This window comes from Sabethes cyaneus, chromosome 3 (genome assembly GCF_943734655.1).
Source record: "Sabethes cyaneus chromosome 3, idSabCyanKW18_F2, whole genome shotgun sequence".
Taxonomy (NCBI): Eukaryota; Metazoa; Arthropoda; class Insecta; order Diptera; family Culicidae; genus Sabethes; species Sabethes cyaneus.
In genome coordinates, this window is record NC_071355.1 from 31,326,508 (window position 1) to 31,349,133 (window position 22,626).

At 39.7% G+C, this 22,626-nt stretch overlaps 1 protein-coding gene across 1 annotated transcript; it reads left to right on the plus strand.

Annotated features, from left to right (window-relative positions):
* Positions 1-4,620: 4,620 nt before the first annotated feature.
* Positions 4,621-5,640, plus strand: LOC128739443 (probable RNA polymerase II nuclear localization protein SLC7A6OS). Its single transcript, XM_053834931.1, has one exon. The coding sequence runs from the start codon at positions 4,621-4,623 to the stop codon at positions 5,638-5,640; it is 1,020 nt and encodes a 339-aa protein (XP_053690906.1).
* Positions 5,641-22,626: the final 16,986 nt, after the last annotated feature.

Genomic DNA, 22,626 nt, shown 5'->3' on the forward strand with positions numbered 1-22,626 from the left:
CTCGTCGTCTTTTGTTCCATATTTCACCTTTTCTGTTCTGTTCCGTATTCTCCTCTCTCTCTCTCTCTCTCTCTCTCTCTCTCTCTCTCTCTCTCTCTCTCTCTCTCTCTCTCTCGTTTTCCCTTTTTGTCAATCGTTTTCTCTTTCTCTGTTCCATTTCAATTTTTCAACTTTTTTCGTTTTTTCGGTTCCAGTTTGCGTTTTTATTCCTTCTCTATCCCGCTTTCTGTTCGTTTTGTTTCGTTCTTCCTCTGCTGCTGTTGTACTGCTGTTCCTTCTTTTCTGTCTGTTGTTCTTTTCAGTTTTATCCCCTTCGTCTCCGGTTTTTTTTCTCCCATTCCAAAGAAAAGAAGCCTATTCTGTTTTTCCTCTTTTTCTGATCTCGTTTCGCCATTCTCCTGTTCCCGTATTTTGTCCTTTTTGTTTCATTTTTTGCCATTTCTGTCGAATTTATCATCATATTCTTTCTTTGATTAAAGCAGAGGAGCCTTTAATCCTCTGCTTTAATCAAAAAAGAGTTTACGTATGACCGCGAAAAAGTCAGTACCAGTAAAAACAAAAATATTCTTTCTTGTTTTCTTCTTTCTTTCCAAGTTAAATCCAAATTTTACTGGCTTCGACTATTTTGGTACTGGTACTGGTATTTGGTTTAGATATACGGCTTTTGCAGTCTATGAAATGATTTTAAAACGATATTTGTTGTATATCCGAAACCAACGGCCGAAACGTCGGATATACAACAAATATCGTTTCGAAATCATTTCGTAGACTACAAAAGCCGTGCAGAACAAGAGAGAAAAGGTGGAAAAATCATGTAGAAAACGATGACAATGATATCAAAAAAATACCAAGATAAACAGGATAGTAAAGGAGAAACACAGGACAAAAAAAAAACAGATTAAAAAAAAAGAAGAAAATACAGGAGAAGGAAAATGGAGAAGTGAGAACAGAAAAAGAGGAAAAGGGAACATAAAAAGTAAAAAATGGAGAAAAAAAGAAAACGGAAAACAAAAGGCATAAGATGAATATGAAAACGAAACGTGATCTGCCAAATGAGGAAAAGCAGACATAACAAAACATAACATAACGACAGACGATTACGAAAACCAGGATAAAAATGCAGCAAAAAAGCAAAAAAACAACGAAAATCAGGGCTAAAAACAAATAAAAGTCGTTTACTGGTTAGCAAATTCCAAAAAAATGAGACTGAAAAAATAAAGAAAACACCAGAAAACGAAGAATGGAAGAAACGGGGTAGGGAAAGAAGAAGAAATAGGAAATAACGAATGAAGAAACGAGAGAGAAGAAAATATGATAGAGAAAAATGAGAAAAAGGGGTCAAACGAGATAATAAAGCAGAAAGATGGGACAGAAACAGAAAAAGAAAAACAGAAAAAACGCATAAAGAAAAGTCAAAATAGACTGAGAAAGACGAAAAATAGAAAAGAGAATTTATAACCAAAGAGGAAAAGGAAAATAGGAACCCAAAAACAGAAAAGAGGCAACAAACAGGGCCTCGAAAAGCGGAAAAATGGAACAGAAGGGGACGAAAAACAACCAGAAAAGAAAATAAAACGAGTTAGACGAAAACTGAGAATGAAAAGAATGAAGAAAAAGAGAAACGGAAAACGGGAAAGAAAACAAAAAACTGTGTGAAAAATACAAGCAAACATAGGACTGAAAATAGGTAAAAATGGGACACAAAACGAATAAAAACGGAACAATGAAACAGAAAACACAGGACAGAATAAAAGGAAAACGAGAGAAAACTGATGAAAAATGAGAGCAAATAATCGAGAAAACGGTACAGAAAAGGAGAACAAAATGCAGAAAAACGGAACTGGAAGAGAGGAAAAATGGTACAGGAAAGAGGTGGTGTGCGCTGGTCAGATTATCAGCGGCGGCGTGCGAGTATTTTACACTGTTAAATTACCGCATTTCGTATATGTTTAAGCAAAATCTTTTTAAAAATCGAACTAAAGTTGACAAGTAAAACAAAATTAATGATGCTTATTTTGCGAATAATTTTTAATGATCCTTAAACCTTTGAAATATTTTTCATTTGTATGTTTGCGAATACGCGATATGGTAGACACTAATGTACGTAAAAGGCAGGGAAGATTGGGATACGCACACCATCTTTCGATTTTATGTCATACATATGAACGTCCGATTGCTATAGATCGAATCTAAATTTCAGTTTTCTGCCAATGAGTTTTTTTAATTAAGGGGTATTACATGCATAGCGTATAATAGACGGCGCCTAAAACTTGACGGGTGAAATCGGCAATGTTGTAAATCGAGCAAAAAGTAAAGTATACCCAGTCTCATGCGAGCGAGTATAAGCAGCATCCAGCGCTTACGCAACTGACGCAAGTGTACAATGAGCAACCATCGATGCTGCGTGCATACATCATGCTACCTACTTACTAGCGAGCGCACAACCTCGAAGTGTCTTTCTGCACAGCCCGCTCACAAAGCCGGTGGCGCGGCGCGGCGACGCACACCTTAAAACATCTGAGAGAATAAAAAAAATGTCAATTCCAATTTCAAGTACTACTTCGTGTCTAATTTGGGCTGGTCCAGGTTCGGTTTGAGGTAAACCTTTACGTTCATATTAATCAAAATTGAAGTCTAATTTTATCTCCAATGTCAACCTCAATTGCATGTCCAATTTCACGCCAAATATCAAGTCTATTTGAATTCAAATTTTAGGTTCAATTTAAAGCCAAATTGAAACTCTGAATTTAGGTTAAGTACAATTTGAATTCCAATTTCAAGTCTAATTTCAAATGTTATTCCAAGTCTAATCTCAAGTCCAATTTAAATCAAATTTATGTCCAGTTTCAAGTCCAATTTTAGGTTTAATTTCGAGCTTAATTTCAAATCTAATTTCCAGTCAGATATTAACTTTATTTTCAATTTTAATTCCAAGTCTAATTCAATTCTTGTTTCCATTGCATAATTTATTCAGTGTGTCGTTAGCAACAGGTTCATTTCCAAAACTATGGAAGATATCGCACATCATACCAATTCATAAAAAAGGTTCCAAATTACTGGTTGAAAAGTACAGCGGAATTGCCATTCTCTCGGCCATACCGAAAATGTTTCAATCCATAGTTTATGTGCATTTGCATCGTAAGATTGTCATGATTGGCGTCTTCAACGGCGACAAAGCAGAATTCTCGGCTTGGAAATTGCGACTTATCAATCAGTTGACACGACTGAATCTTCAGCATACGCTGGTATCAACTCCAAAGGAGGAGTCCTACGCATTCCCATCGCCGAACGCTAGTGAAGCGGAAGAATCGGCCAGAGCTGCACGATACCACAGGCGCTGTGAAGAAGACGATGCTGCGTTAGATGAAATTTGTCTTTCGCTTTCTAGTGAGCCACTTCAGATTATTAAAGATTGCACATACGCTAAGGAATGTGTGGACTCCCTCATTGAAAAATACGAGCACCCTGTTCAATGGGCCATCATAGATCTCCGTAAACAACTATACTCCTTGCACCAACGGAAGTGGTCCAGCTTGAAGGAATTAATATCTCAACACTCAAAGCTGTGCAGCGAACTAAGAAAGGCTGATCAACACCTGTCTCATACGGAGAAGGTTCAAACTTTGTTGGGAGCACTTTCAGAACAATTCAGTAGCGAACTAGCCGCCGTCCTAACGCTCCCGGAAGGAATAATACTGCGTAAGCCGTTAGATTACTTACACCGCATGATACTCGATGACAAAGTAGTGAAGCGCCCCTTGGAGAATTCCAAGGCTATGCCTGCAGAAAAGGTAATTCGAGAAAAGCGTCGCTGCTTGGAGTGCGATTCAGCGGAACACTCCCAAGTTAACTGTCCACAATGGAAGAGCAAACATCAGAGTTTAGTTGCGTGATTCGGTCTGACCTATCACCGACCATTTAGCCTTAACGCCAGCACCATCTGTGATAGACATTCCTAAATATCAAATAGCAACAGGAGTATCCCTCGAAGTAGCAAGTATTTTTCATGGGGAATTCCCTTTGTCTCGTCAATAGGCGCCAATTTGACCAAAACGGAGACATTCCCTACTAAGCCCAAATTTGAAATGACGATTTAATCGGTACGAAAAATGGAAAATGAGTGTTAGGGCTGCTTGTCTGTGCTTTAACCATAAATATTATCACCAATCCAATCTAGGACCATTTGTGAGTTGTAAACATGAAGTCACCATATCACCATCACCATTTGTTTTGATTTTTTAATAAACTTTACAATTCAGTCACACGTTGTACAGGTAACAAAAATGAGCTTTGTACAAATTACTTCGCCAAGGGCTAGGTAGTACTTCTATCTAGGTCACGCACTAGGTATACGAAGTTAATACCTAGGAGGTTAGCATATAATGAAAAAATTAATCTTTTCTCAGGTAACTGCAAAATTTGTATAAAAGCTCCGACAGTATTAAAATATAGTCATTAGTCTTTCGAATTGAGAGTTGATCGCTTATCCGGATACCCTATATTATCGTGCCCGACAGTTCTTCAGAATTAAACAACTTGAGCGTTCGAAGTGTGAATCGAAAGCTTGAAGTAGACAATTTCAGTTATACGGTTACTAACTATACAGTGCTTGGATAAAAAATGGCAGCAGTTATTCGCCTCAAACGACGTGCGGACGAAGCTCCACTAGATGCATTTGTGCTGAACTGTAAAAGGCGGCGAACGGAACACGGTAATGGTTTGTTAAATCCTGCCGCAACTGGTGAAACATCGACGGTTCTTAAGATCGCCGCGACGTTTGCCAGAGCAGACAATATTTCATCGCACCTGCAGCAACGCCTAACGAAAAGTGAAGCCAAAGAAGTCATATCCCGAGTTCATCACCCTACAATCGTGTCACGAAACTGGGCGGCTGCTCGTCGAAACGCACGAAACAACCGTTTCCGGATAGTCAATTGTACCCGCTCGCTCCATGAAGCTGACGGTGGCGACGGAACTACAATCGTCGATGTCGAAAGGGATTTCGTTGGTTCTGAATCTGCAGTAGCCAGAACAGGGGCTTCTCGGGATGAACCGAATTACGTGTATGATTTGTACGTTGCGGACGAGAATAAGCAGCAGACGCAAATTACCTACATTCCGGAAAACTTGGACGACATCAGTGTTGCTATTTACGACGATCCGCTTTATTCGAGTTACCGCGACGGATCAGGCCACGGTAGTTTTACGCACGATGAAGACTCGGACGATTCTAACGATGAAGACAACTGGCGTAATGATTACCCGGAGGAAGATGCCGATTTTTTCGGTGAAGCAAACAGTGATGGTGAAAAGGATATACGACGAACTGTAGAAGACTTCGATTTCGAGGAAGATCGAGAATTATCACCAGACGAAGATGACTACACTGGCCATGGAAATAGCAGTGGGTTTGCCTATCCAGCGAATGATGATGATGAGAATGGCGAATATTGTGAAGAGGATAGTGTTGGTTTAAATCAAAACAATGTTTGGGCGGCTTATGCTAAATATAAGGCGCGCGTTATGAAGAAAATGGACAAAAACGATTCCGATCAGTACGACTCCGAGAATGACTACAGCGATGGTCGATCATCAGCCGGCGATAGCAGCCTTAGTGAGAATTTTGATCTTTATGATTAATTTAGTAAGAGCGTTTAACGATCAGTAAAATTATTTGGTTGAATTTGTAATCTTCTTTAGTTTTTAAGATGCATAGTTGAGAGTTGTATGTATTTCAAATAAAATAATTAAAAAGCGACATATGATATTTCATTCACGATACGGTAGAAAGAAATGAAAGAAAATGCCTTATTGGTAATTGGTAAGTAAGGAAACTACGCGTTACCATAAATTTACAGAAGTGTTTTTTATTTCCATACAATTGATTAAAATTTTGTTTTCCATCCAATCGATTAAAGTTTGTGTATTTTACTTGAACAATCGAAGCATTTCATTGCCTGTTTAGGTACCTAGCAAAACTACCTAGCAGGTATGCCCAAAACAATCCTGTCCATATATTTCAAATAAAAGGTATTTTTTTCACTGTTCATAAATTTAATATAAATTTACAGAAAAGTATTTTTTGGTTTTATACATTTGCTTAAAAATTTGGGTTTGCACACTTAAAGGGCATTTTAAGCAGCTTTAACCAAGTTTTAGTTAAATTCAACCTATTTACAAGTAAAGTCGTTTAAGATTGTTGTGTGTTGTATGGCTCATATCTTATACTGTGGTAACTGTGACGGTGACATCAAATGTACAGTTTATTATCAATAATATAACCATCAATTAAAGCGAATTTACTTGACGTAAAATCGCTATTAAAGACCTGTCAAAGCCAACTTACTAGCACACTCAAATCAATAATCTGCATCATTAATACAAGTTGACTGTTCTTTTCTCGTTAAGCAGAATAAATTATGGAGAATTATGCTCAAAAATGGTTTTTCAACTCAACTGAATGAGCTTCTTTGGTAACCCTTAATGGTTCCACATTATGCGTCATGTTAGCAGTCGAGATATAGAACTCGTTTTTGACGTTAAATGGTCTGAAGCAAGGTCACAGCTCCCGAAATTACTATTCAACATATGTAGGTAGGTTTGGAAGGTAATGTGCCAACTGCGAAGACAGGTGTTCATGGATGCTTCTAGATTTTGTAATCAACAATGTTTGAGCTTCGTAAATCGTGAGATTTGCCAAGTATTCCAGAAAGCTGATATTGTCTAATTTGCGTAGCACGACAGAATAAATTGGGCTGGACATGAAGCGGGTATGTCAGACGAGTCACCAACTAAAATGATGTACGACTACAAAAAAGGCCAAAATTTAATAAAACGTGACTTAGAGAATAGCGGTCATAAATCAACATGGGAAATAGTAATTGTAGAGAAACACTGCTTGTGTAAATTCCATTCAAAATCATTTTAAAATATGTAAATTGGCCAAGCATTTGAAGATTTGACATATCGTGGACCCCCGTTCGTTTGGCCATTTTTAATCTGAACACTTTTTAATTTGAACCCCGCTGGTTTGCACGACGTGCAAACTAAAAATGGTTCAAATTTCATTCTCAACATGACATGCGTCATGGCTGTGTCCCTCAGGGGAGTCATCTTGGGCCATTGTTTTTCGTCACAGTCATGAATGAGCTCCCGGAACTTCTCCCTGGAGTTTACATCTTAATTTATGCTGACGATGTGAAGGTTTTTCTCCCGGTGAAATCTGTTAAGGACTATCGAATTCTTCAAGATAGTGGATAGTTCGGCCTAAAAGTTAATACGAAGAAGTGTTATCTGGTGTCCTATAGCCGAAAAACAAATAAATTGCTATTTGATTATTCCATGGAAGGTGAAACAATACCAAGAAGAGACCATGTATGCGATCTGGGGGTAGAAATGGACAGCGAGCTTAACTTCATCCGGCATACTGAAAAGGTTGTTACAAAAGCAAATTCTTTTTATTTGGCATGATCAAACGCCTCAGTGGAGAATTAAAGGATCCGCATACTATCATCTCATTGTACAATGCCTTGGTACGAAGTGGTGTTGAGTACGCAAGTGTAATATGGCAACCATTCTACGAAGTGAACAAAAAGCGAATTGAGCGAATCCATAAGAAATTTATTCGCTATGCCCTGCGGAATTTAGGATGGGCCGGAGAGATGCCTAACTATAAATCGTTATGCTTATTGATTGGAACCGAAAGCTTGGAGAGTAGAAGGCGTACAACAGATGCTCTGTTCTTAAAGGACATACTCGCCGGCAGGTATAATTCGCCATATTTATTAAGGCAAGTGACCGTGAATGATGGACGTTCGTCGTTAAGAAGTGTTAGGCCTTTTCGTTTGACAAATAGAGTTCAAAATTACACCAGAAATGAGCCAATGTATAAAATGATGGTCACATTTAACAACCATCGTGATATTATAAATGTTGAATTGACCAAGAAGCAAATTAGAGATCATCTGAGAATATTTTATGTAAATCATTTGTAATAACTATGTAACAATTTTTTTTAAATATCGATAATGGGCAGAGCCTAACATCAGTCAAATAAATAAATAAATAAATAAATAAATAAATTCTAATTTTAAATAAAATTTTAACTTCAATTTCAAATAAAAACATAAAATTTAATTTCAAGTCCGATTTAATGTACCGTGAAAGCACCTAATTCCGATCACCTAAGGCATGATTCATCTTTGAGTCCCTACCGAAAAATATAGCTATGATATTTATTAACACAGTATGTGTCTTTAGCAAGTATTTTCAATTATGTTTCATGGAAAAATACTAAAAAGCCTAAATTATTTACCGAAAGTTAAAAAAATGCATCATAGTATGATGCATCAGTGCACCTAATTCCGATCACGTCATGATGAGCTGTTAAAGCAAAAAACTTTTGTCAACTCGTACCAAATGGATCTGAAATGTATTGCTTTTATGTAGTTTGACGACAATACCCTTACCAGTCATCGTCTGCTTGCGTTAATGATCATTATTATCATTTGCTTAATATTCATAAAATTTGTGTACTCAAAAGATCGACAATCGGATTATAAAACTTTCCTCTTCATTTATCTTTGTTCAACTGTTACAATCAAGGTTAGTCAAGAGAGGTTTTCTGATGTTCAAATTTGTTTTTCACCCCCGCTGGGTTACCCTTGACGATCACCGAAATTTTCAAAGCGGAAACCGTTGAATGTATAAACAACGTCGATGGTTGCTAACCAATCGTCCCGCGCACTTCCGTTCTACAAACTGTGAAAACTAGATCACCTATTTTAACTCATCTTGGTTACAATTACAATAAAATTGGGTCACTTCGACGTTTTCATAAAGCTTTGATTATAAATAATAGTAAAAATCAAATCGGAAAGGTTGTGTTCCAGACATGACCGCGTAGTTGGCGTAGAACTACGTGAGCCTGGTTTTCGCGAAGAAACCTCGAATATTAAAGAAAACTTTTTACACCATATTGGTATATGTGTAGCGTAAAATAGCGTAAAGTGAGAAAAAAACAAACAATATAATAATAATATTATCTTGCAGTACCGTATTTATTGTAGGTGAGCTATTTTGTGATATCAAAAACGAATATATTTACCAGTGCCAAAGTCGGAGTACACCCAATTCTTTTTTTGCACGGATTTTTTTTGCAAAAAAAATTGCACGGTTTCTCGAAATAACACGGTTTTTCTAAAATTTCACCAACAACAGTTGTACACCCAATTCTTTTTTTACATGGATTCTAGTACGCGGAATTTTTTTTGCACGGTTTCTCGAAATAACACGAATTTTTTTTTGCACGGTTTCTCGAAATAACACGGTTTATTTTTGCACGTTTTTTTTACACGGGACACATCTCCCGAGTAAAAAAAGAATTGGGTGTATTTCAGTATACAAATTTGTCTCACGCATCCAGCTATTAATAAAGTTCTAGGAGAAAACTTAAGTCCTCAAAATAATATGTTATTGTTATATTAAAAGAACTCGCATTAATAAGATACCGTGACCGCCCCTAATTCTGCGCAGCTCCTAATTCTGCGCATTTTTCTTTATATGAGTACTAGCTGACCCGACAAACTTCGTATTGCCACAAATTAACCTGTGTTGTACATAAATCATGAATCTCGGATGATCTTTGTCACTTCTCGAGTTTTGCAAGCCCCCCAGTGGGCGGCGCTTCCGACGGCGGGTCACCGGCAACACTCGCGACCGGCTCGTCCTGAATGATCCAGTGTTACTATAGATAGTTTTTGTGGTCTTGTTATTGATTAATGTTTTATGGAAGAGTCTCGAATTTCTCGAGTTGGATTAGTTTTTGAGTTTCGCAAAAATTTCTGTTTTATTTGTATGAGAGTCCATATCCCCCTACCACACGGGTGAGAGGTCTCTAACTATCATAAAATAAATTCAAGACTCAAAAATATCCTACATACTAAATTTGGTTCCATTTGCTTGATTAGTACTCAAATTATAAGGAAATTTGTATTTCATTTGTATGGGAGCCCACCCTCTTAAAAGGGAAAGGGGTCGTAATACACCACAGAAAAAAAATTCTGCCATCTAAAACTCTCACATGCCAAATTTGGTTCCATTTGCTTGATTAGTTCTAAAGTTAGGAGCAAATTTGTATTTTGTTTGAATGGGAGCCCCCCCCTCCTAAAAAGGTAAGAAGTCCTAATTCATCATGGGAAAAATGGTTGCCTCCAAAAACACCCACATGCCAAATATGGTTCCATTTGCTTGATTAGTTCTCGAATTATGAGGAAATTTGTATTTCATTTGTGTAGAAGCCCCCCCTCTTGAAGTGTGGAAGGATCCTAATTCACCGTAGAAAATATTTTTGCCTCCAAAAACCTCCACATGCCGAATTTGGTTCTATTTGCTTGATTAGTTCTCGAGTTATGGGGAAATTTGTATTTCATTTGTATGGGAGCCCCCCTTCCTAATGTGGAAAGAGGTCCTAATTCATCACAGAAAAAATTTTTACCTACACGCCAAATTTGGTTCCATTTGCTGGATTAGTTCTCGAGTTATGAGGAAATTTGTATTTCGTTTGTATAGGACCCCCCCTCCTAAAGTGGGGAGGGGTCCCAATTCGTCATTGAAAAAAAAATTGTCTCCAAAAACACACACATGCCAAATTTGGTTCAATTCGGTTGATTAGTTCTCGAGTTATGAGAAAATTTGTATTTCATTTGTACAGGAGCCCCTTCTCTTAAAGTGGGGAGGGGTCCTAATTCACCATAGAAAATTTTCTTGCTCTCGAAAACCTTCACATGCCAAATTTGGTTGCATTTGCTTGATTAGTTCTCGAGTTATGAGGAAATTTGTATGGAAGTCCCCCCTCTTAAAGGGGAGAGGAGTTATAATTCCTCTTATAAAGAGGGGAGGGGTCTCAATTCACCATAGAATAAATTCTTGTCACCAAAAAAAACACCCACATGCCAAATGTTGTTCTATTTGCTTGATTAGTTCTCGAGTTAGGAGGAAATTTGTATTTCATTTGTACAGGAGCCCCCCCTCTTAGAGTGGGGAGGGATCCTAATTCACCGTAGAAAATTTTCATGCCCTCGAAAACCTTCACATGCCAAAGTTGGTTCCATTTGCTTGATTAGTTCTCGAGTTATGAGGAAATTTGTATGGAAGCCCCCCCTCTTAAAGGGGAGCGGAGTTACAATTCCCCTTATAAAGAGGGAGGGGTCTCAATTTACCATAGAATAAATTCTTGTCACCGAAAACACCCACATGCCAAATTTGGTTCTATTTGCTTGATTAGTTCTCGAGTTATGAGGAAATTTGTATTTCATTTGTATAGGAGCCCCCCCTCCTAAAGTGGGGAGAGGTTCTTATTCATCATAGAAAACATTCTTGCCTCCAAAAACACCTACATGCCAAATTTGGTTCCATTTGCTGGATTAGCTCTCGAGTTATAAGGAAATTTGTATTTCGTTTGTATAGGAGCCCCCCCCCCCTCTTAAAGTGGGGAGGGGTCCCAATTCATCATAGAAAAAAATTTTGTCTTCAAAAACACACACATGCCAAATTTGGTTCCATTTGCTTGATTAGTTCTCGAGTTATGAGGAAATTGGTATTTCATTTGTACAGGAGCCCCCCCTCTTAAAGTGAGGTGGGGTCTAAATTCAACATAGAAAATTTTCTTGCCCACGAAAACCTTCACATGCCAAATTTGGTTCCATTTGCTTGATTAGTTCTCGAGTTCTGAGGAAATTTGTATGGAAACCCCCCCCCCCCCTCTTAAAGGGGAGAGGAGTTATAATTCCCCTTATAAAGAAGGGGGGTCTCAAATTACCCTAGAATAAATTCTTGTCACCGAAAACACCCACATGCCAAATTTGGTTCTATTTGCTTGATTAGTTCTCGAGTTATGCAGAAATTTGTGTTTCATTTGTATGGGAGCCCCCCCTCTTAGTGGAGGGAGGGGTCTCTAACCATCACTAAAACCTTTCCTGGCCCCAAAAACCTCTACATGCAAATTTTCACGCCGATTGGTTCAGTAGTTTTTGATTCTATAAGGAACACAGGACAGACAGACAGACAGACAGACAGACAGAAATCCTTCTTTATAGGTATAGACTAGCTGACCCGACAAACTTCGTATTGCCACAAATTAACCTGTGTTGTACATAAATCATGAATCTCGGATGATCTTTGTCACTATCTCGAGTTTTGCAAGCCCCCCAGTGGGCGGCGCTTCCGACGGCGGGTCACCGGCAACACTCGCGACCGGCTCGTCCTGAATGATCTAGTGTTACTATAGATAGTTTTTGTGGTCTTGTTATTGAGTAATGTTTTATGGAAGAGTCTCGAATTTCTCGAGTTGGATTAGTTTTTGAGTTTCGCAAAAATTTCTGTTTTATTTGTATGAGAGTCCATATCCCCCTACCACAGGGGTGAGAGGTCTCTAACTATCATAAAATAAATTCAAAACTCAAAAATCTCCTACATGCTAAATTTGGTTCCATTTGCTTGATTAGTACTCAAATTATAAGGAAATTTGTATTTCATTTGTATGGGAGCCCACCCTCTTAAAAGGGAAAGGGGTCGTAATACACCACAGAAAAAAAATTCTGCCATCTAAAACTCTCACATGCCAAATTTGGTTCCATTTGCTTGATTAGTTCTCGAATTATGAGGAAATTTGTATTTCATTTGTGTAGAAGCCCCCCCTCTTGAAGTGTGGAAGGATCCTAATTCACCGTAGAAAATATTTTTGCCTCCAAAAACCTCCACATGCCGAATTTGGTTCTATTTGCTTGATTAGTTCTCGAGTTATGGGGAAATTTGTATTTCATTTGTATTGGAGCCCCCCCTCCTAATGTGGGAAGAGGTCCTAATTCATCACAGAAAAAATTCTTGCCTCCAAAAACACCTACACGCCAAATTTGGTTCCATTTGCTGGATTAGTTCTCGAGTTATGAGGAAATTTGTATTTCGTTTGTATAGGACCCCCCCTCCTAAAGTGGGGAGGGGTCCCAATTCACCGTAGAAAATTTTCCTGCCCTCGAAAACCTTCACATGCCAAATTTGGTTCCATTTGCTTGATTAGTTCTCGAGTTATGAGGAAATTTGTATGGAAGCCCCCCCTCTTAAAGGGGAGAGGAGTTACAATTCCCCTTATAAAGAGGGAGGGGTCTCAATTTACCATAGAATAAATTCTTGTCACCGAAAACACCCACATGCCAAATTTGGTTCTATTTGCTTGATTAGTTCTCGAGTTATGAGGAAATTTGTATTTCATTTGTATAGGAGCCCCCCCTCCTAAAGTGGGGAGAGGTTCTTATTCATCATAGAAAAAATTCTTGCCTCCAAAAACACCTACATGCCAAATTTGGTTCCATTTGCTGGATTAGCTCTCGAGTTATAAGGAAATTTGTATTTCGTTTGTATAGGAGCCCCCCCCCACTTAAAGTGGGGAGGGGTCCCAATTCATCATAGAAAAAAATTTTGTCTCCAAAAACACACACATGCCAAATTTGGTTCCATTTGCTTGATTAGTTCTCGATTTATGAGGAAATTTGTACAGGAGCCCCCCCTCTTAAAGTGAGGAGGGGTCCTAATTCAACATAGAAAATTTTCTTGCCCTCGAAAACTTTCACATGCCTCTTAAAGTGAGGAGGGGTCCTAATTCAACATAGAAAATTTTCTTGCCCTCGAAAACTTTCACATGCCAAATTTGGTTCCATTGGCTTGATTAGTTCTCGAGTTATGAGGAAATTTGTATGGAAACCCCCCCTCTTAAAGGGGAGAGGAGTTATAATTCCCCTTATAAAGAGGGGAGGGGTCTCAAATTACCCTAGAATAAATTCTTGTCACCGAAAACACCCACATGCCAAATTTGGTTCTATTTGCTTGATTAGTTCTCGAGTTATGCAGAAATTTGTGTTTCATTTGTATGGGAGCCCCCCCTCTTAGTGGGGGGAGGGGTCTCTAACCATCACTAAAACCTTTCCTGGCCCCAAAAACCTCTACATGCAAATTTTCACGCAGATTGGTTCAGTAGTTTTTGATTCTATAAGGAACACAGGACAGACAGACAGACAGACAGACAGACAGACAGACAGACAGACAGACAGACAGACAGACAGACAGACAGACAGACAGACAGACAGACAGACAGACAGACAGACAGACAGACAGACAGACAGACAGACAGACAGACAGACAGACAGACAGACAGACAGACAGACAGACAGACAGACAGACAGACAGACAGACAGACAGACAGACAGACAGACAGACAGACAGACAGACAGACAGACAGACAGACAGACAGACAGACAGACAGACAGACAGACAGACAGACAGACAGACAGACAGACAGACAGACAGACAGACAGACAGACAGACAGACAGACAGACAGACAGACAGACAGACAGACAGACAGACAGACAGACAGACAGACAGACAGACAGACAGACAGACAGACAGACAGACAGACAGACAGACAGACAGACAGACAGACAGACAGACAGACAGACAGACAGACAGACAGACAGACAGACAGACAGACAGACAGACAGACAGACAGACAGACAGACAGACAGACAGACAGACAGACAGACAGACAGACAGACAGACAGACAGACAGACAGACAGACAGACAGACAGACAGACAGACAGACAGACAGACAGACAGACAGACAGACAGACAGACAGACAGACAGACAGACAGACAGACAGACAGACAGACAGACAGACAGACAGACAGACAGACAGACAGACAGACAGACAGACAGACAGACAGACAGACAGACAGACAGACAGACAGACAGACAGACAGACAGACAGACAGACAGACAGACAGACAGACAGACAGACAGACAGACAGACAGACAGACAGACAGACAGACAGACAGACAGACAGACAGACAGACAGACAGACAGACAGACAGACAGACAGACAGACAGACAGACAGACAGACAGACAGACAGACAGACAGACAGACAGACAGACAGACAGACAGACAGACAGACAGACAGACAGACAGACAGACAGACAGACAGACAGACAGACAGACAGACAGACAGACAGACAGACAGACAGACAGACAGACAGACAGACAGACAGACAGACAGACAGACAGACAGACAGACAGACAGACAGACAGACAGACAGACAGACAGACAGACAGACAGACAGACAGACAGACAGACAGACAGACAGACAGACAGACAGACAGACAGACAGACAGACAGACAGACAGACAGACAGACAGACAGACAGACAGACAGACAGACAGACAGACAGACAGACAGACAGACAGACAGACAGACAGACAGACAGACAGACAGACAGACAGACAGACAGACAGACAGACAGACAGACAGACAGACAGACAGACAGACAGACAGACAGACAGACAGACAGACAGACAGACAGACAGACAGACAGACAGACAGACAGACAGACAGACAGACAGACAGACAGACAGACAGACAGACAGACAGACAGACAGACAGACAGACAGACAGACAGACAGACAGACAGACAGACAGACAGACAGACAGACAGACAGACAGACAGACAGACAGACAGACAGACAGACAGACAGACAGACAGACAGACAGACAGACAGACAGACAGACAGACAGACAGACAGACAGACAGACAGACAGACAGACAGACAGACAGACAGACAGACAGACAGACAGACAGACAGACAGACAGACAGACAGACAGACAGACAGACAGACAGACAGACAGACAGACAGACAGACAGACAGACAGACAGACAGACAGACAGACAGACAGACAGACAGACAGACAGACAGACAGACAGACAGACAGACAGACAGACAGACAGACAGACAGACAGACAGACAGACAGACAGACAGACAGACAGACAGACAGACAGACAGACAGACAGACAGACAGACAGACAGACAGACAGACAGACAGACAGACAGACAGACAGACAGACAGACAGACAGACAGACAGACAGACAGACAGACAGACAGACAGACAGACAGACAGACAGACAGACAGACAGACAGAAATCCTTCTTTATAGGTATAGATTTTTCAACATTGTGCATACCTATGATCATTGCGTTATTTTTTTATAAATGTCTGTTGAATATTACGCCATTATTCACTAATGGGTCATAATATTTAAGAGCGAAATAATTTAACGTGACACTGAAAGTATTTTATATGGCAGAAAACATCGTCGTTAGCACCAAAGCTAAGATTGTCCTTCTAGAAAATTAACAAATTTTTGATCGAAATTCTTTGCAATGATCAAATTACCCTGCATAATTAGAAAGAATAATTAGTTTTAGTCATGTTTTAGACAAAAAGAGTGATTGCATGCATTGCTTTCCTTAGAAAAATGCGATGCAATAATGCGAAGATTTAGGCACAGATTTTTTATTCTTGTTCCAAATTCTGCGCAGTAATGTATCCTACGAAGAAATCGCGAAAGAATTCGCAACCTCGCCCAAATGGCTGAGGTATAGAGGCATGAAAATTCAAGTAGAATCTTTAACTTGCATTGATTGGCATCCTGTGCTGTGTCTCGGGGTCCGAACCTACGAGCGCCAATTCATGAAACCATGTGTTCTATTTTTTTGTTAATGTCCAACCTCATGGGGGGCTGTCAGAGAGTGTGGAGGTGGTTTCTATATGAAAACACAATGTTTAGTATTAGTCTACAGTGTAATGTTCAGTATGCAGAAAACCCGAATCAATTCGCCCTTCACGTTACCGAGAATAAAATATTAAAATGAGGCAATCAAAATGATAACAATATTCCTTTGCCACCCGGACAGCACAAGAAGGCCGGATCATGGATTTAATTATGGTAATGGCTAATGCCGGATTTTTTGTGTGCTTTTAGCGTATAAAGACTTGGAAAAGCATGGCAAGAGTATTTATTTTCACTTTTTGGATGCGCAGAATTAGGAGCAAATATGCGCAGAATTAGGAACATGGGCAAGAAAGTGCGCAGAATTAGGCACCGTGGATAAGTTTACAAAACGAAAAAAATACTCAATTGTTGGTCGACTTATAATTCCCATATTTTTTACCAGATATTATAGACCGTAGCACTACACGTTGCTGCTATCCACGTTGTTAATTTAAATCTAGGATACTTAGAATAGCGGAAGAATCATAAAAATGTCTTAACTGCGCAGAATATGGTACGTTCACGGTAGTAGAAAAGCAAGACGTCTGAGCCTTTCTGTTGGCTTGGAGGTACGGCACTGGTTTAATACTCGATCAAATGAATATATCAAATTTATAACAGAATGAGTTCTAGATAATAAGTGTTTTATAACAAAGTCTCCTTTGCGTTTTGTTATAAACTTGGTCTCGTTAGCAGTTGAAATAACTAAAATTGTAACAAAATTTGCTCAAGGCATATCACAAATATATCAAATTATGATATAATTTTATCTAGTTTATATCCATATGAGTAACAAAAATCAGTATCCTGTCTTGCTGTATAACCAAATTGTGACAAAGCGCTTTATAAGTAACAGAACGAGATAGAATCTAGGTAGAAATAGTTATAACAAAGTTTGATAGAAATATCAACTTGAGCAACAATTCTGTAAGATTTTTGCTAGAATCATCTGATCAGGAAGCTAGACGTCACATGTTCGAATCTCGACTGAAAGAGTTAAAGGATTTGTAGCACAATTGTCCCGTATTCTTACAGGCTACAAAGTCTGTCGTATAAAAACAGAAGTTCAAAATTCCAAATCGGAATGTAGCACCTAGGCTATTCTGTGCTCTGTAGTAAACAAAAAACACGCAAGTTTATTTTGCTTGAATCAGCAGCAGCCACAAGCTTAATGCTTGTGAAGATGCAGAGGATTCCCTGGTCTTTATTAGCGACAAGTATTGGACTAACATTCCTTCCCATCCCACCAGGACCCGTATTCGGACGTGACCGGCATCTGCATTGATCAGAACGCAAGGTCCTGATACGGTTGCACGATAAGGAACAGTGCGCTGTCCTAAGCATGCTTTTTCCAGCCATCATTTTGCAATTTTCATCGGTCCTGGTCAATAACGGAGTAGCAGCACACGGGCGGAATCCCATGCTTGTGCCTATGCTTATGCTTGCTTATGCTAATCAGCACCAGCCACAAGCTTGGTGTGTGTAATGGTCGTCCGTGCCTGGGAAGCAAGACTATCATACGGAAAATGTATGAAGAATTTTTAGCTTGAAAGCTTTCGTTAATTTTCACTATTTAGCGATTGGCAAACAATCTTTTCAAGAAAACCATACCATTGCTGCATCGTTTATGGTCAAAATCCGTTTTAAATTGGAAGAGCTATTAGCGTTCAAAATCTTTCATTCTTTCGTAACGGTGGCTTAACTTCAAATTTTGGTTGTCACCCTGCCGTAAGACGTAGTCCTATGTCAAAAATTTTCGATAATCCTACCATGTTATCATGTTGCAATCAATCCCAAAATCCAAATAGTAACCTGGTTAGCTTGCATTTTGCCAGTTTATAACTTTGATATAGTGATCGGAATTAGAAGCAGAAAAAAAATTATGTTCATAATTCCGATCAATTACTTTAATGGAATAAATTCCGCAAATTCAGCATTTTTTCAGCCAAATTTGATATAGAACGGTTATATATGCTTGTATCTATTAGTTACCATAGAATACCGAAGAAGGTAATATGTTTTCACGCTGCTATGATCTTAGCAAATTTGATCGTGCGCTTAGCACTTCGGCTAAGAAAATACATTTTGATGGCGTTTTTTGTTTCTGCCTGTCGAATTTAATTTATTTTGAAGTGCATTGTGCCCCAAAGGCAGTCATTTTTCAACAGTTTGTGTGTGTGTGTGTGTGTGTGTGTGTGTGTGTGTGTGTGTGTGTGTGTGTGTGTGTGTGTGTGTGTGTGTGTGTGTGTGTGTGTGTGTGTGTGTGTGTGTGTGTGTGTGGCAACCTGCCAGTTTTTGTCATTTCATCTGTATTTTCATCAATGCAAAGTTGTGATAAATGGCGGAAAAATGGCGAAAAAAAACTTTGTCTCCAAAACGCATGAAAAAGTCTACATTTTGCGACAAAACATTACCTGAAATGTAAGATGGTAATTATATGTAAAGTCTATCACAAAATTCGATAGGGAACTTCATAAGAATTGGTCTTACTAGATAAAAGTTATGTAATAAAAAATCGATGAAATTGTACAAGAAAACTTCAAATGCTCATCAGAATGCAATTTCAGGCTGCCAACAATTTCATAACGAAGCCGAAAAAAATTAGTCCAAATTAAATAACACAAAAAACGATATAGATCTGTTCTGTTGTAGAATTACTCAAAAAACTCAAACAGGGGATAGAGCACGTGACTTATCCTGGCCCCACTATTAACGATGCCGGCATCAAAGGGAACTTTAGCAGCCCCGCCTGTCTGAGCTGCAGCTGTAGCGGTTGCTGTCAAGCAGAGTTTGTTGAATGTTTCTGGCTGGAGCGCAGTAGATTTACTGCACCTAAACTACAAGCTCGATGATAGGAGGACACAAAATCCATGCAGTGAATTAGGATTGTCGACACGAAGCATCCCGGGAGAGAACCTCCCTGCCGGGGTATAAAATTGAGTCAACTTGTGCCGTTCGTTCGTTCGTTCGCCAGATTCGGTTGGATTCTGCTGCTGCTGCTGCTGCTACTATACTAGAGATTGCTTGGAACCACAACAACAAGATAAATCCATTTGTGTGTCTGTGTGCTTGTGAGCTTTCACTCGACAACTTTTAAGTGTAAGACAGTTTCTACTTCTGTTCTACGCCGGAAAGCGCTTTTCCACACAAGAGCACATTCCTTTTTCGTTCTACGGTTGGAGACATTGTCTTATGCTCTGCTGCCTTGCCTGTGAGATAGGTGACGAACTGTTGACGGTTATTATATGGGGATGCGGTACCGACCGAGAGTGGAGGCTCTGTTCCTTCTTGCTTCAGCTTATCTTAAAAGCTTTGCAGAGTAGAATTCTCAAAGCGCTTGCTTCCGCTACTCGCAGGCGTTTGCATTGTTTGACTTAAAAGGCAATAACACGACGGCACTTGTAATATGCATTCAACGCCGGGATAATCCAGGGCGAACGGGGCGAAACTTCTCTGCGGGCGCAGCCGGGGAATAGCTTTCTTTAAGAGCAGCATAAATTTGCCACTTGTATAAACATTTCGCGTGGAGTGTGATGGAGCACTCAAAGCAAGTGGAGCTGTTTTTTTTCTCTTCGCTCAACTACAGCAAGCTTCATCTGACGACGACGCAAATTTTCACGACCCCAATTCAACCGGTGAAAGTTTTCCGGAGAGCTGAATATTTTACGACGACGCTTTTGCTCCATTTCCGGTCGGACAACCTGCGAGTGTTGTTCGTACCAGTTTTGGCTTTTTCGATTTCCGACTAAATCACATTTTTTGTGAATGTTCGTTTCTTTTGTCAATTACCATTCACCGAAAGCTGATGCTTAAAATTGATTTTTCCACACATTATTTCGAGAGATTATAAAAATAATAAAAATTCCACTTTTCAACAGGTCACCCATAAATTTCCGTTTCCGTAGCAGGCAACCGCCTGGCCGATATTCATCGATAAGAGCTGCGGACGTTTATTGCTATCGAATAGGGGTCGACTGTCGGAGGCATAAAGGACCCTTTATTGCTTCGTTGCAGTACCTAGATTGGCATGGTGCTAAAACCACGGTGTTATGTTTCGCACTTTGCCGGAGAAGTGAAAGTTGGCTCGTTAGCAGAAATCGCAGTGAAAGCATGGCTGCCCCGTTAATGGGGCAAGTTTTGTGCAAAAACGGAACTGTGAATGAAGTGTAATAACGCGAGTACGCCATTCGCAGTCCATAAATCATAGGACAGTTGATGTAAGTAAGGCACTGAAAATGGTAAACCATAACTTGTAGCTTTAATGATGGAAGTGACTTTTACGGGATTTGAAACTGATGGGTCCTTCTTCTAGAAGGTAAATAATAAACATTAGATGCTACGTCAGTGTTTTTCGACATCTTAAAGAGTGCACCATCTGTGGAAGTCCAAACATCCCAACAGAAAACAAGCCCCTTTATTACCCATGAATTTCATTATAAACTTAATCGCTTCGGGCTTTACTTTATCTTTTGGAATACATTTCAGCCAGCCGGCGGCGGTGGCTCGCAAGTGCATCGCATTCTACATCAATTGTTCGAGAAACTTGAACCGACTGCGGCAGGAAACATCGCATTTTGGTTGGCGTTCTGTTCCTATCAGCTACAAGCTGTTAAAGTTTTCCAAAAGACCAAATGGGCCGGTTTCATAAATATTCATATACTTTCACCGCAACCAGGACCGGAGCGCCCAGAACTTTTGCTGGTCGGTCAAAGAGAACCATTTCCGGCAGTTCATCTGCTGTGTAAGCCGTAAGGTTAGCGTCGTCGTGCCGCACTAACTTGTCACCAAGTGGAAGAACGAAGAAGAGTGTTCTCCATTATCACTTTTCGTATTCATTGGAGCGAATCATCTTACTTCACTGTGCTGAACGGAAAGGAGGCACCACTTTGAAAAGAGGGGCTTAACCGACAGAAACAAACGACCAGTTCGGTTTTGGTTTCCGGGCTTTGGCTTTAGCGGTGGCTTTACTGGTGCCATGATTCGTAAGGATGACTCACGGAATGCTTAAAACTGGTTCGGTTGTATTTCCTAGGAATGATAAAGTTACGCATGAGTGATTCAATCGTGCAGTGAGTAACAATGGGTACTGACAATATTGGATCGTGGCCATCGATAGATTTAGTAAATTAATTAAGAATTAGATAAAGCTACGTGGCATTATTATAAATCAATAAAGAGAACATATCAGTTCCTTACCGAAGATATTTCTTGTAATGTAAGTACTTCCTATGGCCCAACCTAAGAAACCCAAGAACTTAATTGTTATCAATTACCAGTTTGGTGAGTCTGCAAATGACAGATTTCCATGGAACTTGAAGTGCCTGCGCGAAAATTTTTTTTTTTTAATAAAAGGTAAAATTTATAAAATACTAAATGACACCTTCGTCATTTGAAAGAGTGATGTAACAAAGTGAAAGCACATAATAAATGATTGTCATCATATATTCGTGGGTGTAAAATCAATACCCAAAAAACGGCAAATGGTCAGATTTTGAACTATTTTCAGCAGCCTCCAACTACTCCGACTAGAGCTTGAAATTGGAATTAAAATTAAAATTTCAAGGACATAAATTTGATAAACTATTGAACTTGAATTGAGATTAGACTTGGAATTACTGTTGAAAGCAGATTTGAAATTGGAACTCAAATTGCACTTGACTAATTTGACTCGTAATCAGAGTTTCAATTTGGCATAGTTTGACCACCCGTAAATTGCCCGCGATTGATCTAGATCAGCTAAAATTGCACAAAGAACCATCAGAATGACACTTGGGAGTAACAGATCAGTATCAGTGTGCATTTTCTGGTAATCTAATTCTTTGTAATGATCAATAGCTAAGCTGGCCACGCCCATGCAGGCCAACTTGGGAGGGAAAGGAATCTTAGTCGTACACTTGCTGCTACTAGAGACCGAGGAATCCTCTGCATCATCCACAAGTGTCACAGGAAGGAGTTGTTGTTAGTGG

Bases quoted from the DNA above. Each gene is read 5' to 3' on its own strand.
- LOC128739443 (XM_053834931.1), top strand. From the start codon at position 4,621: ATGGCAGCAGTTATTCGCCTCAAACGACGTGCGGACGAAGCTCCACTA.